Raw genomic sequence first — 16,474 nt, 5'->3', positions numbered from 1 at the left:
CTCTGTTATTATAATAATAATAAAACACACCACAAAACACTGGACACATCATAGAATTTTAAAAAATGGGTTTAGATGGAACTTCAAAGTTTATCTGGTCTAACCATCATACTATATCTCAATCCCCTTTATATCATGCCCGCCAAGAAGTTAGCTAATTTGCACAGGAATACCTGCAGCAATAAGGAGTCCATTACCCTCCATATAGTTCATCCCAAAATTTCTATTAGATTGTTCCAACAAATTAGCCATAGTGCTACTTTTGGAGAATCTTAGAAAATAATAAATCCTATAGGATCCCTAGTATTAGGTTTGATTCTTCTAAGATGTCATTGCAATTAGGATGAGTATGTTTCTTTAGACCAGTAAGCAAAGTCCAAGTATTTTACTTGAAAACTGAGAATAATTTTCAGTTTGAATTCCATTGTTTCCATGTAAAAACTCTGAAATATGAAGCCATGGATTCTGACATCAATATTCCCATTACGTTTCTAAGCAAGTACTTCTTTCTATCTGTTTCAAATTGTCACTTAAAAATATGGGAATAAGTTAAATTAGGAGTTTACAAGTAAAACTATTGCCTGGGAGCAAATCTGACCCACCAATGTTTTTGCAAATAAAGTTCTGGAACACATCCATGCCTATTTGCTTTAGAGCCACAACAGCAAACAGAGAAACTGAGAATAATTTTCTTCACTTGTTTGGAGAAAGCTTTCTTGTCCTTCTCCCTGTATTCTCTTCCAAGAGCTAAACATCCAAAATACTCATTCTGTTTCAATCATCTGTACCATTTCTCATTCTGAATTCTTCCCCTTTCCTAAAGAATCTAACATAATATTCCAGGTGTGTCTGGACAGGCACTAACATTTTGACAGCTATTGCATACTGTTAATTACAATTCCAGTCTGCCATCAAGAGACCTCAGATGGGGGGGGGGGGTGCCTCTCTGTGCCTCAGTTACCTCATCTATAAAAGGGAAGTGTATTCCACTTGGTTAGAATAATAAAGACCATTAAGTATTCCATATATGTCCTGGGTTGTTAAGAGAATAACATGAAATAATACACATGACTGACATCTCGGAAGTACTCAGTAAATATTCGCTCCAGAATTATCTGAGGAATTAATAGAGAGTAAGAAATCACTTAAGATCATAGAGTAGCAATTAGGATTGATTTTGAGGGGTTTTATTTGTTTGTTTGCATCTTTTAGTTCAAGTTGAAACTCAATGAGGACAAAAGTGAGTTTTCCTCCCAGCTCTGCTTTAAGGCTCGCTGCCAGATTTCCTAACTGGTCATAGTTATCAAAAAGAAATGTGGCATGAGAGGACAGTTTGTTGGTAGTTGCTAATATGAAATAAGAAATAGTCTGATTCTGAAGAACTCTCTCTTGTAGATGTTGAAAAGTGATCAGATAAGCATATCATACTATTTTTTAATCCAGACCCACAATTATGGGAAATAAAATTGTAAACAAAACAATCAAGCAGAATTCCAAGTGTGATACTTTTGTTTAGCAATTATTTTTAATGTCAATAGTTTTTGATGGGGGCAAGGAAATGACCCCAAAATTGGAAAAAAATCTAACTGGAATCAGTGCTTTTTAATCAAGAAAATATTATTTGGGAAAGTTGCTTTTCTATTTTTCTCCAACCTGCTGGTACCAGAAGTATTTAAGGGTAAAGCAAGAAAGAAACCCAGTTTGACCAAATGTGGCCATCTAAAACTGCATGGTGTGTTAGAAATAATGCTAGACCGGTATCGAGGAGTCCAGGTTTGAATTCCATTGTTTCCATGTAAAAACTCTGAAATATGAAGTCATGGATTCTGACATCAATATTCCCATTAAGTTTCTAAGCAAGTACTTCTTTCTATCTGTTTCAAATTGTCACTTAAAAATATGGGAGTAAGTTAAATTAGGAGTTTACAAGTAAAACTATTGCTTGGGAGCAAATATGGCCGCCAATGTTTTTGCAAATAAAGTTCTACTGGAACACATCCATGCCTATTTGCTTTAGAGCCACAACAGCAAATAGTCTCTGTGACAGAGATCGAACAACCACAATATAAAATATCTACTTTCTGGCCCTTTAAGAAAATTTCTTCAACCCCGGGACTAAATGAACCTCGAGATCTCTCACACAGGCTTTAGTAATTTCATGAATTGTTTTTAAAGAGAAACTACAAAACCTCATTCTTTCATTGTGGTCTGAATACTCCAGGACAGTTACCTTTTCGGTTTCTCTCTTAACTTTTGTTCTGGATTCAGCTTCTTTTTCTTTTGCTTCTTGCTGGCTATAAGAGAGAATGGGTGGAAAGAATCATTCCCAGCACCCAGTACATATTATCCTAAAGGGGAAGTCTCTCCAGATAGAAATATTCCATTCCTTCCCTTTCACAACCAACTTAGCTTGGGAGTGAAAAGGCAAATGCACACCCCCATATTATTCTTGCTTTTAATGTTGATTAAACAGTAAGACATGCCACAGTGAGCCAGCAAGTACATTTTCATCATATTTCTTTTAGAAAATAGAGATTTGTCTTTCTCCCCAGAATGCAACTAGAATGCTTGAAAACAGTGACTAGATATTAGCAAATTTTCAATTGTTAGGCCCAATGATTACATCTTTAGGTTATTCATGACAGTATGTATGCAGAGAACAGAAATCTCCATCCTTGTATGCCATTAGCTCGGGGGAGTTTCCCCTTAGCACATGGTCCTCCCTTGATGGTGATTCACGTGCCATTCAGAGCACTGAGAACAGTACGAAGAAATGCACTAACTCTAGGGCTTTATCATAGGAAATCCCCAAACTCAATTCAAAGATAGCCTTCACTTTCTACCTCCTATAGAAAACCTCCAATATCCTCTCTGATGCCCGCCCCAGATGAAGGTATCTTCTCCAATCAGCAGAAGCAGTGGCTGAAGATCTACTCACAAGAAGGCCTCGCACATGGAACAGGTGTTGCCATGGATTTTCCCATCCAGGCCCTCAATGGGGTCATTCTCTCTGGTGCAGGGAAGTCGTCCGTTCCTCATATAGTTACGGTACTCACTGCACAGCTCCTGCCAAGAATCAGGTAACTAAGTATTAAAAAGCTTCCTCACATGACCCCTTTGAAAACTATGATATAATGAACCAAAACATAATTGATAAATGGAAAAGGTGATGCAGAAGATTGATAATAACCAAGATGCTTTGCAGAGGCCCAAGTCACACATTATTTGGAATATAAGATTATTGTTCCATATATTATTAGAAAACCTTCAATTCAATGTAAATATTATTCTCTGCTTGGCAGCAGGAGATATAGAAAGAAGAATAATTTATTGTTCCTTTTGTAAGGAAATTTGTGGTAGGCAGGACAGTAGCTCCCAATCCCCAAATTTGTATGAGCCCTAATACCCAGAGCTTGTGAATATATCACCTTAGGGCAAAAGGAATTCGCAGATGTGATTAAAGATGGGAGACTGAGATGGGGAGATTATCCTGGAAAATTCTAGTGTGCCCAATGTAATCACAAAGTTCAGCCCTTAAAACTGGGAGAATGAGACAGACGAGATAATAGAGGGAGACATGACAGCAAAAAAATAGAGATGCAGTGTTGTTTGACAAAAGGGGTTCAAGAGCAAAGGGACATGAATGGCCTCTAGATGCTAGAAAAAGCAAAGAGACAAACTGTTTCCTGGATAATCTATAAATGAACACATCCTACCAATCTTTTGATTTAGCCCAGTGAGATGTGTGCCAGACTTCTAGCCTAAAGAACTATAAATCAATAAGTCTGTAGTGTTTTTAAGCTACCAAGCTTGTGGTAATTTGTTAGAACAAATAATTTTTATTTTCTTTTGAATAAATACATAGAAGCATTTATAAGTTAGAATACAACAAATTAGATAATTGAGAAATAAAGAAAAATTATTGGCATAAAAGATGACAGAACTATTAAGTATATTGTATAAATGAAGAAAATCTTCAGGGAGCCCCTAATACTTATTCTGAGCCATGAAAATTGGTCAGAATTTTGATGGACAGAGGAAAGGTACATTCAAGACTGAATATGAGCAAGACCGTGTAGAAGGTAAAATTCTCTGTATGTATAATATTGAGGACTTTAGATATTTGTGGTCTGTGCTGTTATATATTAATGGATAAGTTCCTTGAGATTTCATTAAAAATAATAAAATAGTGTCCTTCTGTTATTAATGGGAAAACTAAGACACAAACATGTCAACCGTTTGACCACTGGTGTGGAGATGGATGAAGCCAGAATTTGAACCCTGACAGTCTGAGTCCAGAGTCATGTTTTTAACCTCAACTTTATTGAGTCCATACCATAAGAATGGGAGCCGTGAATTAATGCTTGGCAAGAAATAACAAGGTGACTAGTATGTCTGGACAAGGGTAGCAATGGGTAGAATCGTAAGAGATGAGGTCGGAGAGGTGGCAGAGGTCAGATTGTGTATGGCATTATAAGCCACTAGAACGACCTTGGTCTTTATTCTGAGTGAGATGAGAAGACACTGGGTAGCATAACCTATCTTGTATTTTTTAATAATTACTTTGGCTTTAGAGTTGAGAGTAGATTGTAGGATGCAAACATAAGAGTAGGGAGAAGAAATGAGATCTTCTAAATTAGAAAAGGATAAAAGAAATACGTAATAAAGATCTGAGGCATAGCCTATGAGAAAATTACAAATTGAAACAGTATGTAAAATAGAAAGCACATCATGGGCATTAAAGCTAGAACTTGTGGCCAAAACCGGTTTGGCTCAGTGGATAGAGCGTCGGTCTACGGACTGAGGGGTCCCGGGTTCGATTCCTGTCAAGGGCATGTACATTGGTTGCGGGCACATCCCCAGTGGGAGGTGTGCAAGAGGCAGCTGGTCGATGTTTCTCTCTCATCAATGTTTCTAGCTCTCTATCCCTTTCCCTTCCTCTCTGTAAAAAATCAGTAAAATATATATATATATTTTTTTTTAAAAAAGCTGGAACTTGTGGTCCAATTGCTTGCTCTCAAATTACTAATTATATACAGTCCTGAACTTCTTATGTGAGCCTCTGAATCCTCTTCTATAAAATATGGATAGTAATACATTCCTTGAATGATTACTACAAAGATCAGTCATAAAATTGTTAGACCACATTGCATACAGTAGCAATGAAACAATTAATAGCCATCACCATTATCATTGTCATCATCATCATCATCATCATCATCATCATCGTCATCTCATTATCATCATCATGGAGATGTTAAGAAGCAAACCTAAGGCTAAATGATGCTATGGAGTAATTTCTCCAAAATCTCACAGAAAATTAATTGGGATGAAAACCTAGGTATTTTTTTTAACTAATAAACACCTTTACATGACAAGGTATTGGGGAAATCTAAAATCTTCCTCTATTGGATTGCATTCAGACAACAAGACAATCTGCATGTATTTCTTTTTGGGATCATATAATTCACATGCTTAGTAGAGAAAAGGGTGGTTGACCTCATCTCAAATGCACAAGCAACTAGATCAAAGTTGTTATGAATAAACTGAACTGGAAGAAGGGATCTTCATATCCATGAGGATCCAAATACATTTTCTCAGTTTGCAAAGTCACTACAGACACTAGGATTGGGAGGAGGGAGCAAGGCCTGGCCTAATGCTAATGGAATAGGTGAGCAGCTCCGATGACCTGAAATACCTACCTGTACTGCTTCTCTCTTAAATTTCTCAGCTTCTCCTTTCTCCTTTCCTTCCTTGCCATTATTTTTCTTCTCTTCTTCTTCAAGCTCACTGCAATAAAAAAAGAAGATACAAGCTAAATACAATTTTTCATTCTCTTTGGTAATGTATTTTCAGAATGAATGAGGATCTCCCAGACCAAAGGTCAGATTCAGTCTTCAATACAATTTTATCCAGTTCAAGAGGTGCTAATACTTTGCCCATTCATGCAGATAAATTCAGTAGTTCCCAGCATCATTTAAAAATTAAAACCAGCATGATTTTTTATCAGTATGTGAACTTGAGGTGGTCTTTTTTCTATTAGTCTGTGCCTTCAACCAATAAAGCCTCAATTGCCTTGATTTTTTTAAAAATTGTGAAACTTTTCCTATTTAAATAACTACCACATCAATGATGAAATAAAGGTATGAAACCAAGTCAAAAAATGGGTCCATAATCAAAATAAACCATGTTTCACTATAACATAAAAATTATAAATATTATTTAATGGCATTGATAATATTCAAGTTGAAATTCAAGTTTTAGAGTGCAATAATGATTCAAGCCCAAGAAGTTTCAACAACTAATATTTGGAGGTTGTTCATGAGCCTGACTGGCATTCTTGCCATTTTCTACTAACATGAAGCATACATAGTAAGACTGGAAAATATCCTTAGCCTTTATCACGTCTAACCTAGTCATCACCTCACTAGCAAATCCAGCAGGTGAGAGAAAAGCCCTAATTTCTGCCCTGCCCTGTTAATCTCTTTTTAAGGAACTTAAATCTTATACTTAACACTGGAAGAAGACATGGGAAAGTTAAGGAGCAACACTAACTTTTCACCTCTTTCAGGGGATATTATTTAAATATTTTTCTCAACATTTATTTTAGCTTGAGGCTCAGTAGGAGATTAGGAGTCTAAGAAGGAGAAGAACTAGAAGTGGTAATATGTCATTAGCTTCTCCTGTATTTTTTTTATTTTTAATTTTTGTTAATCCTCACCAGAGGATATTTTTTCTATTGCTTTTCAGAGAGAGTGGGAAGTAGGGAGAGAGGGAGAGAGAGAGAGAGAGAGAGAGAGAGAGAGAGAGACATCTATGTGAGAGAGACACATGGATTGGCTGCCTCCCGAATGCTCTCCCAACAGGGACTAGGGAGCAAACCCACAAACCAGGTATGTGCCGTTGACTAGGAATCAAACCTGCAACCCTTTGGTGTGCAGGCTGATGCTCTAACCGTCTAACTACACTGGCTAGAGTGAGCTTCTCCTGTATTGTCCCACACAATGGAGTAACACAATGGCCTATTGGGCCCTGGACCTGGCTTACTAAGAAGACATTTTAATAAACAGCTATGACATGGGCCTGCCTCTTAGGGGTTTAACTCTCTACACTAAACCACTTCTCAGAGTATTTACTCCACCTGTGTATAGTAATATTTCTGAAAGGATAAATATGATTCTCTCTAGTCCATTTCTTATTCAGGTTACTTTAAGAGTCTTTATATATCAGACCCACAGACCTTTGTCTAAATGGTTTTCCCTTAACCAATATCTGAATATACTCACAGAATCATAAAATGTCAGGGGTTGGAGAGAGACCAAAGAGATAATCCCACCCAGATTATCAAAATTCTGCTCTCTTTGTTATTAATGATTATTATCAAATGTTAAGGAAATTTTGGCACTAAATTAAGACTCCCCCCCCCCATTTCTTAATTAGGAGATAGAAGGATTATTGAATAGAGAATAACATTGTCACTATGTGATTCACCATTACCTAATGTCTTGTCCAAGTGCTTTTAAAATTACCTAGCATACAGTATATAATCTATACATCTCTGAAAAAAATGTGAGATTCAGGGATGCTTAATGATGAAGACATTCCATGGGAGAGATAAGGGTAGAAACTCACAACACAGTTGCACACATAGCACACTTGTTTCCATGCATTTTGCCATCTGGGCCACGGACAGGGTCATTCTCCCTGGTGCATATGAGCATTCCATTCCTCACTTGGCTCCGAAACTCACTGCAGAGCTCCTGGAAAATGAAGAAAATATTTTCTCAGAGCAGTTTTCTACCCTTCTTGTACCTTTGCCTATTAAGAGAAATAGGCAAAGAGTAAGAAGGAAAAATCAGTAAGTCTTTTCAAAGCTCATGTCACAGACTCAGAATTGTCCTGGCACTAAAATGGATCTGTAAACATCCTCATCATTCTCATAAGGGTGCTTACCATCCAGTTGTAGAAGAAGGCTGATATGATTGATAAAAAACAATATATATGTTGTGTTGCACATAAGTCTATAAAAGCTATGAAAGATCAAAGGTGAGAAGAATCAATAGGCCTCAAAAGAGAGGAACTGATAAATATTGCTGAGCTTTCATGAGAAAGAAAGGAAATCTTTCCATTTGCGACAATTTGGATGAAACTTGAGGGCATTATGCTAAGTAAAATAAGTGAGGCAGAGAAAGACAAATACTGTATGATCTTACTTCTATGTGGAAATGAAAAAAAGCCGAATTCATAGAAACAGAAAGTAGTATGGTTACCAAGGGATTGGAGGACAAGGGGGAAAATGGGGAGATGTCAGTCAAAGGGTACAAACTTCCAGCTATAAATCAAATCAGCTCTGGGGACCTACCATACATGGTGATTACACTTCACAATACTGTATTATATGCTTGAAAGTTGCTAAGAGTATATCTTAAATGTTCTTATCACACACACACACACACACATACACACACACACACACACACACATAAATGTAATTCTGTGATGTGATGGAGGAGTTAACTAAAACTATGATGGTAATCATTTTGAAATCAACACATTGTACACCTTAAACATATACAATGTTATATGTCAATTATGTCTCAAGAAAGCTAGGAAAAAATAAGAACAATGTACAAAAAAAGAACATTGCTGAACTTTGATTTGTCTTTAGAGCCTGAGAAAAAAAGAGAAAAACATGCTCAACTAAGAAATAAAGAAATATCTGAAATAAATATGTGGAGTAGAGAACAAGTATGACATCTGGAGAAGTTGACACCTTTCAGGGAGTTACTTGTTAAAGTGGGGGATGTAGACTTAAAACTGGAGAGCAACAATAGGAGTGGAGAGAAAAAGGAATGTGTTAGAATCATTTGAAAAATCTAAGACAACTTAGCAACTCATCAGATATTATGGATAAAACAAATTTTCAATTCTAAATTATCAACAACAAAAAAATGGTTTCAGCTAACATAAAGTTATTGAGAAAGTGAGTCAGTTTAAAGATAAACTTTTAAACTGTGTCAACTTTCCCCAAATAAATTATCAGGCTTATACTTTGCAGCTATTGCTAGGAGATAGAATACATAAAGGTAAATATTTATAGAGCTCTAATATGACAGTAATCTATAATCTACATACAGACAGATTTTGTTCTGCTACTTGTAAAATTATCTATATAATAAAAGCCTAAGCAACTGTTATGGTGGAATGACCAGAATGACTGGTCACTATGATGCGCATTGACCACAAGGGGCAGCCGCTCAATGCAGGAGCTGCCCCCTGGTAGTCAGTGTGCTCCCACAGGGGGAGCGGCTGCTCAGCCAGAAGCTGGGCTTACAGCTGGTGAGTGCAGCGGTGGTGGCAGGAGCCTCTCCCACCTCTGTGGCAGTGCTAAGGAGCAGTGAGACGAGCAGTAAGGAGCCTGCTGCTAAGGAGCAGTGAGCCAAGTGGTAAGGAGCAGCGAGCCAAGTGGTAAGGAGCAAGCAGGTAGGCGGTAAGAAGTGAGGGATCCTGGACTGTGAGAGGGTGCAGTCCAGGCTGAGGGACAAAGCCCCACCCCCACTCCACCCCCAGTGCATGAGTTTCATGCAACGGACCTCTAGTAAAATTATAAAAGCATGTAGAAAAAGTACAGTGGATTAAAATAACTAGAAAGTCAAAAATTTACATAATAATCATTAACTAGGAGTGAGAATAGTAGTATTTCTTCCATATTTGGGAAGTGACAAAGAAGAAACATGATAAATATTTGTGCATTTTTTTTGTAAATTGGACTAATATCAATGTTAGAGATCTTGTACTTTGTATTAGAAATAACAGAGATTTGAATTACATAAATTGAAATTAATAAATTAAAAAGATTGATATTAATAATCTGTGCCAGACAACAGAAATTGAAGAAAAGCCGAATATGGAGACTATTCCTTACAAAGTTAATAACACTCCAATTTTCATGAAATGAAACTCAAAATTTGAATTATCATGCAACAAAATTGGTCCTCTGCAAACTCCTAATCAAGATCATTTTCCCTCAGGTTAAAGGTTTTCTTTGTTCATTTCAGGCATGAAAATTGCATAGGAAAACATTTCTGCTGATGAGATAGCTAGAATGCTATTACAGAGAGAAAGGCATAGCACTAGCATTCCTGAGAAAATTACCTTTGCAGCTTCTCTTTTAGCCTTTGCTCTTGCTCTTTCTTCTTGTTGACTATAAGTAACAGGATGAGGGGTGTGGGGGAAAAGAGAAGAAATGAATCTTAGTGCAGTAGAATAGATTCTTAACATTTACCAGTTGACCATTCATTGCTTTGACTATTCTCAAGTAACCCCAAAGATCCAATCATAGTTGTTTGTAATTTTATTGGAATAGATTAGAATGACTCACCTCTCCTCAAGAGAATGGGATGCAAGAGAAAGTCCCTTAATGAATAAATCTGTTTAGCTTCCCAGCAAATACACTGCAATAAAAATTTCTTATTTGCTGACTCCTTTGCATCTGCAACAACTCTTTATAAAGTGGTAATATTTGGCTTTTAAGAGGCAATATAGCATGGTAGTTAGGAGGAAAAACTCAAGCCAGATTGCATCAGAAGCACAAAAATTCTTAATCTCTTTGTGGCTTCCTCATCTTTAAATGGGGAGGATAAAGGAGAGACAGGATAGTAAGGTAGTAAGAATACTTTTTTCATTATATTGTTATGAGCCTGAAATGAGTTGATACATGTAAAGTCATTAGAATAAGTATCTGGTCCATAAAAAAATGATTGACAAAAGTGGTATAAGTGATTGGTATTCTCATCATTGTAATCATTATTAGCAGTGACTTCTCCAAAAACAGGCATATGATGGAAGTGAAGTGAGAGTGACAGTTCTTAATCATTTTGGATAATTAACAGTGTTGCAAGCTGAGTTCAGTGAATGGATCTATAGCATAATTGAATCTATAACACAAGCAATTTAATCATGTTATATAGACAGAAAATACAAAATAATACAAAATAATACAAAATAATACAAAAAAATAATACAAAATACAAAATAATACAAAAAAATACAAAAAATATAAAATAATTTGTGAAAATGTTTTAATATGTTCCAATCAATGTAAGACTTGTCCATTAATCAAATTAAAACTTTTTAAAAGTTTAAGAGAGTGCTTGAATATGATTTTTAAGTGTGAAAAAAAAGACTATAGAGGGAAGAATGATTCTCAAGAAAGTCAATACCCTTTACTAACATATCCATAAAATATGAGGTGAAAAGTCTTACGTTAACTAAAAAATTCAAGAAGCATTTTCTTTCCATACAAGGAAATTATCAGGAAGTACCAGAGTTGACCAGTAGATGGCATAATAACTTCCTTGTCACTGGGAGATTAATGTAGAGGTAAAGAAAAAAAGACTGAAACATGCCTAAACACAGCTAAACACAACTACCACAAGTTGATCATGGCTTTGCTAAATTATCATATACTGTCTACATCATACATTGAGAAATATTATCACTTCGTTTTTCCTGTGTTGATTTTTCTATCATTCACAACCTCTCTGAACCTTTAATTTCCATCTAAAACTTACAATAATACAGAACTTATTTCATGTTTGTTGATAAGATTAAATGAGATTAGGTAGCAAAGCTCTTGGCAAGTACAAGACGATTATATGCATTCAATGAACCCTGATGACAATGAATACATAGTCATCATCTTGACTTCTATCTAACAGATGTTTAGTGTTTCCATGGCCCAAATACTATGGGATCAATCTTCTGGGTTCTGTTGTTTTCTACCAGAAAAGACTGCATGACTAAATCCTAAATCCAGAGATTCTGGTAGATAGAAAATAAATTGGAGTATCCCTTTGGACAAAGATCAAAGGACTTGCAGAATTATAGGCTTGTTTCAGGGGACACAGCATGCCATTTATTGTACAGTTATATCTTAGCCCCCTTTAAACAGTCATCCAACTCCTACACAAGAAAGTCACCATTCCCGAAGCAGCCACTCCTTCTCTAACTGTTGCAAAGTTCCATCTTCATGTTGCACTCAGACCTGTCACCCATAGCTCTCATCCATTTTAATTCTATTCCTTGAGGTCACACAAAATGAGTAGACAGGTAATGAATTAAAATAAAATTTCCTAAATTTTGCTGTGTACCCTAGTGATATTTTACATGTAATCTCCTCCATTTCCTATTTCAGCTAGTAATCCTGCACAAACCTAAAAGCAATGAGTAAGATTATCATAGAGTGTTTTCTTTTCTGAATAAAAGATTCTGAGTTCTGAAATATCCTAAAAGAAATTATTCTGTTTCTTTTTACATCACAATAATTCCCTGAAAGCTCTCTACTTGCTATTTGGGGTTTGTCTTTTTTTTTTTTTTTTAGCTTATTTAAATGTGACACCCAAAATTAAATGCTACACTGAAGAGGAAAATGTATTATTTGCAATTGTTCGACAATTTCTTAGTTCTATCTCCCCACTCCTTCAGAAGCCCTGAGCTCTACTCACAAGAAGACCTCGCACATGGAACAAGTGTTGCCATGCATTTTCCCATCTGGGCCCTGGATGGGGTCGTTCTCTCTGGTGCAAGGCAGTTTGCCACTCCTCACATACTTGCGGTATTCACTGCACAACTCCTGTGAAACAGAGGAGGCAAGTTTGAGGTATTGAACACAGGTTGGATCATATTGCAAGAATAGTTAACTGGATATTGGACTTTTTCTTAAGTGGAGATCAGCAACTGGCTTATTTTAGAATAGTTCTTAATTTTGAAGACATGAATATTTTCAAGTGATGAAATAATGGATCCTCAACTGAAAAATAGTCACATATGTGTCTATGCACACATGTAAACAAACACACAAACAGAAACTGTCCGCATGTTCCCTACAGCTTCAGAGAATTTATGGGTTCACCGAATGCCATCTATGGATCCCAGGTCGATATGCCTCTGACTTGGAGAAGGTCCCCTCACCTCAAAGGAAGTTGTCTCAGATTGTCCTTTATTTCTTGATTCAGTTTCCTTCTTTTTCTTTTCTTCTTCTGCTTGGCTAAAAGAGAATGATTAAGAAAGAAATGAGTAAGTCATAAAATCTCCCGGTTGAAATTGATCTCAAATATCATTTAATTGCTACAGTTAATAGTAATTTAACTCTGTGCCTAACCTGTGCTCATACTAATGAAATCCTCACAAGTGCATGTAGCAGAAGTACTATTTTAAGCCCAACTTACAGATGAGAAAACTGACAGAATGTAGAGCTTTCCAAGGACAAAGAACTAATAAATCCAGACAGGATGTCAAACCTATTCAGAGGTGGTTTTCTAAACTTCCAGTACTCACAACTGTATCTCTGGTTATTATCTAGCTTTGCTCTAATCTGTCAGTCAATTTTCTACCTATGTCATCCTTGAAATCCCATGCTAGGTCATTTTATCCTTAAAGTTCTCAAGCTTTAGAAAGCTCCTCCTGGCATTGAGCCGAACCAGTAGGAGACAGGTTCCACTCACTGGCCCTACTTTCACCCATGGAGACAACCTAGAACTAGTCCGGTTTGCACATTTAAAGACAAAATCTACTTGGACATTTCCAGACTGCAGCTTTCGCTTGGCTAAGTGTGCTAAGCCTTCCTTCATAATCCTCAAAGGCCATGGTTTTCATGCATTTCTCCATTTCCTCTAAATATGTCTTTGTCTTCCTGTTGAAGTGGCTCTCTCATAATTGAACACAGTAATGAAGCAGAAGGTTATTCTGAACCCAGTGCTTATATTTTCTAGAATCCCTTTCATAATAATAATTATCTAGTGGAAGAGAGAAATGTTAAACAAATAGTCACACGTATAAATTTACAACTACTGACTGTGATTACTACGATGAAGGAAAAGTTCTGGCTACTATGAGGGAGAAATTTAGTGGGTAGAAGCATAGAGTAGGTTTCAACAAAGCTCTTCAAGCTGATAAGACACATGGAGGAGTCAACTCCACCAGATCCCAGTCATTCCTTATTCTAAATCATTCCTCCAGGTTCTGTGTATGGACAGAGGCACTGCTTTGCATATTGGTTTGTTTGCTTGGGGATCAGTGGTGTGATTTCAGATGACTTCATCCTCCACTCTGCACAGGTCAGGTCCTTGGTCTACATCTTTTTTCACTTCAATGGGAGCTTAACCAACCAGTGATTGAGATATGGGAATTATTCTTACATAATTATGACATGGTGCAAAAATGTGGCACAATAATGCCATAAGAAACAAAGCCAATTTAAAAAATAAAATATTAAAGCTAAAAATAAGGAAACACAGCAGAAAGGACAAAACCCTCCCACATTTTCCAGCTACAGCATTACTCACAAGAAGACCTCACACATAGCGCAGGTGTTGCCATGCATTTTCCCATCTGGGCCCTGGATGGGGTCGTTCTCTCTGGTGCAAGGCAGTTTGCCATTCCTCACATACTTGCGGTATTCACTGCACAACTCCTGTGAAAACAGGGAAATAAGTGGGATATACATTTCATTTCTATTCAAAGCAGCAGATCAGAACATCTGCAGTGGCAGAAACTAATGTTAGGTTTCTTTGAGCACAGGATTTTAGCTGTTTCTCTCTCAAATGTAAAGTTCAATTAAACAACAATCATCAGTTGCTAAGAGATGGGAGCAAATAAGACATACTAGGATGTCACAATATAATAAAAGAAATAGACAAGTTCACTCCACTATAACCTAAACAGAATAAAATAAGTGTGAACATAGAGGTACAATAAAATCTGAGAACTCAAGAAGTTGGGACCATGAAATCTGATTGTAGAAAGCAGGGGAGATGTCAGGGAATAAGAATAACTTGACTGAGACCATGAAGAGTAAATAGGATTTACTCCTTAGTCAATGGATTGGAGAATATGCATACTGGAATGTTAAGATGAGCTGAGAGATACAAGTAGAAAACTACATGGCATATATGGCATATAACAGAATATCAACTTCTGATTAAAGGTAAAGTTTCCTCAAAAAATTAAAAATGGAGCTGCCATTTGACCCCATGATCCCACTTCTAGGAATATATCCTAAGAAGCCTGCAACACCAATCAGAAAGAACATTTGTATCCTTATGTTCATAGCAGTGCTATTTGCAACAGCTAAGATCTGGAAACAGCCCAAGTGTCCATCAGTTGATGAGTGGATTAAAAAAGCTATGGCACAATTACACAACAGAATACTATGCAGCTGTAAAAAAGAGAGATCTCTTACCCTTTGAGACAGCATGGAGGGACCTCGAGAGTATTATGCTAAGTGTAATAAGTCAGTCAGAGAAAGACAAGTATCACATGACCTCACTTATATATGGAGTCTATTGAACAAAATAAACTGACAAACAAAATAGATCCAGAGACATAGAAGCATGCAATAGACTGAGGATCCTTAGAGGGAAGGGGAAGAGGGAGGGAAGAGATTAACTGAAGAGCTTACATGCATATAGACATAACCCATGGACACAGACAATACTGGGGTGAAGGCCTGGAGAGTGGATGGGAGTGGGGAGGAATGGGTCAATGGAAAAAAAAAAGCCAAATAAGGAGACAAGGAGATTGAGATGCATCCTTGATTAGACATGTAACAAGCTATCTGTGGATTTAAGCAGAGCAGTATTGTGACCTGAATAATATTTTGAAACTTTACTCTGGCTGTGTGTGGGAGAACAGCTGGAAAAGGGAGAGAACAAAACCTAGATGAAAGATTAGGAGACTTTCATCATCAAAACAATAGGTGACAATAACTTACATAAGGCTATGGGAACAGATATTGTGACATTTCAGAGGTAAAAATCATGCTTTTATAAAAATGTTTTTATTGATTTGAGAGAGAGAGAGAGGAAGGGAGAGGGAGAGAGAGATAGAAACATTGATGAGAGAGAAACAACATCAATCTGCTGCCTCCTGCACTCCCCCACTGGGGATTGAATTGCAACTGGGATATGTGTCCTGACTGGGAATCGAGCTGGTGACCTCTTGGTGCATGGGTTGATGCTCAACCACTGAGCAACACTGGCCAGGCTAAAAATTATGCTTTTTTTGATGTCTATGATCAAGGTATTTTTATCTCATCTCAGACATGAAATTTCAAAAATTCTTATGTAGAAAACATGCATGTAGAGTTTCTGAAAGGTGGTAAGCAAAAGTCAGCCCAGTCTGTAATTGATGAAACCATAACTGTTTTTCAGGCTTTGGATAAGTTATTTTTATTGTACATGGTTAGTCTCAGAAGCAGCAAGAATTGATCAAGTTCCCATAGCATTCTTGTCAATGTCATCCCCAGATTGAAGGGTTATGATTTTTTAGGGGGGTTTTATAGGGCAACTAGAGGCCTGGTGCATGAAAATTCATGCACTGGAGTGGGGGTGGGTCCCTCAGCCTGGCCTGCCCCCTCTCACAGTCTGGGAGCCCTCAGGGCGGGAGGCAACCTGGCGATCAGGGGAAGGTGATG

General features: G+C 37.1%; 1 protein-coding gene across 2 annotated transcripts in view; it reads right to left on the bottom strand.

Moving 5' to 3' along the window:
* The window catches only part of SPINK5 (serine peptidase inhibitor Kazal type 5), a 68,766-nt gene that overhangs the window by 18,938 nt on the left and 33,354 nt on the right, over positions 1-16,474 (bottom strand). For both annotated transcript variants that reach the window (XM_028145966.2, XM_054718020.1), the window contains exons 13-20: positions 14,346-14,473; positions 12,973-13,048; positions 12,507-12,634; positions 10,156-10,204; positions 7,633-7,760; positions 5,703-5,790; positions 2,939-3,066; positions 2,231-2,294 (exon numbers count right to left, since the gene is read on the bottom strand). In XM_028145966.2, coding sequence (XP_028001767.2) covers positions 2,231-2,294; positions 2,939-3,066; positions 5,703-5,790; positions 7,633-7,760; positions 10,156-10,204; positions 12,507-12,634; positions 12,973-13,048; positions 14,346-14,473 — 789 coding nt within the window. The remainder of the gene's footprint in view (positions 1-2,230; positions 2,295-2,938; positions 3,067-5,702; positions 5,791-7,632; positions 7,761-10,155; positions 10,205-12,506; positions 12,635-12,972; positions 13,049-14,345; positions 14,474-16,474) is intronic.

Source organism: Eptesicus fuscus, chromosome 6, assembly GCF_027574615.1.
Source record: "Eptesicus fuscus isolate TK198812 chromosome 6, DD_ASM_mEF_20220401, whole genome shotgun sequence".
NCBI classification, from domain to species: Eukaryota; Metazoa; Chordata; class Mammalia; order Chiroptera; family Vespertilionidae; genus Eptesicus; species Eptesicus fuscus.
This window is presented reverse-complemented; position numbering and strand designations above follow the sequence as displayed.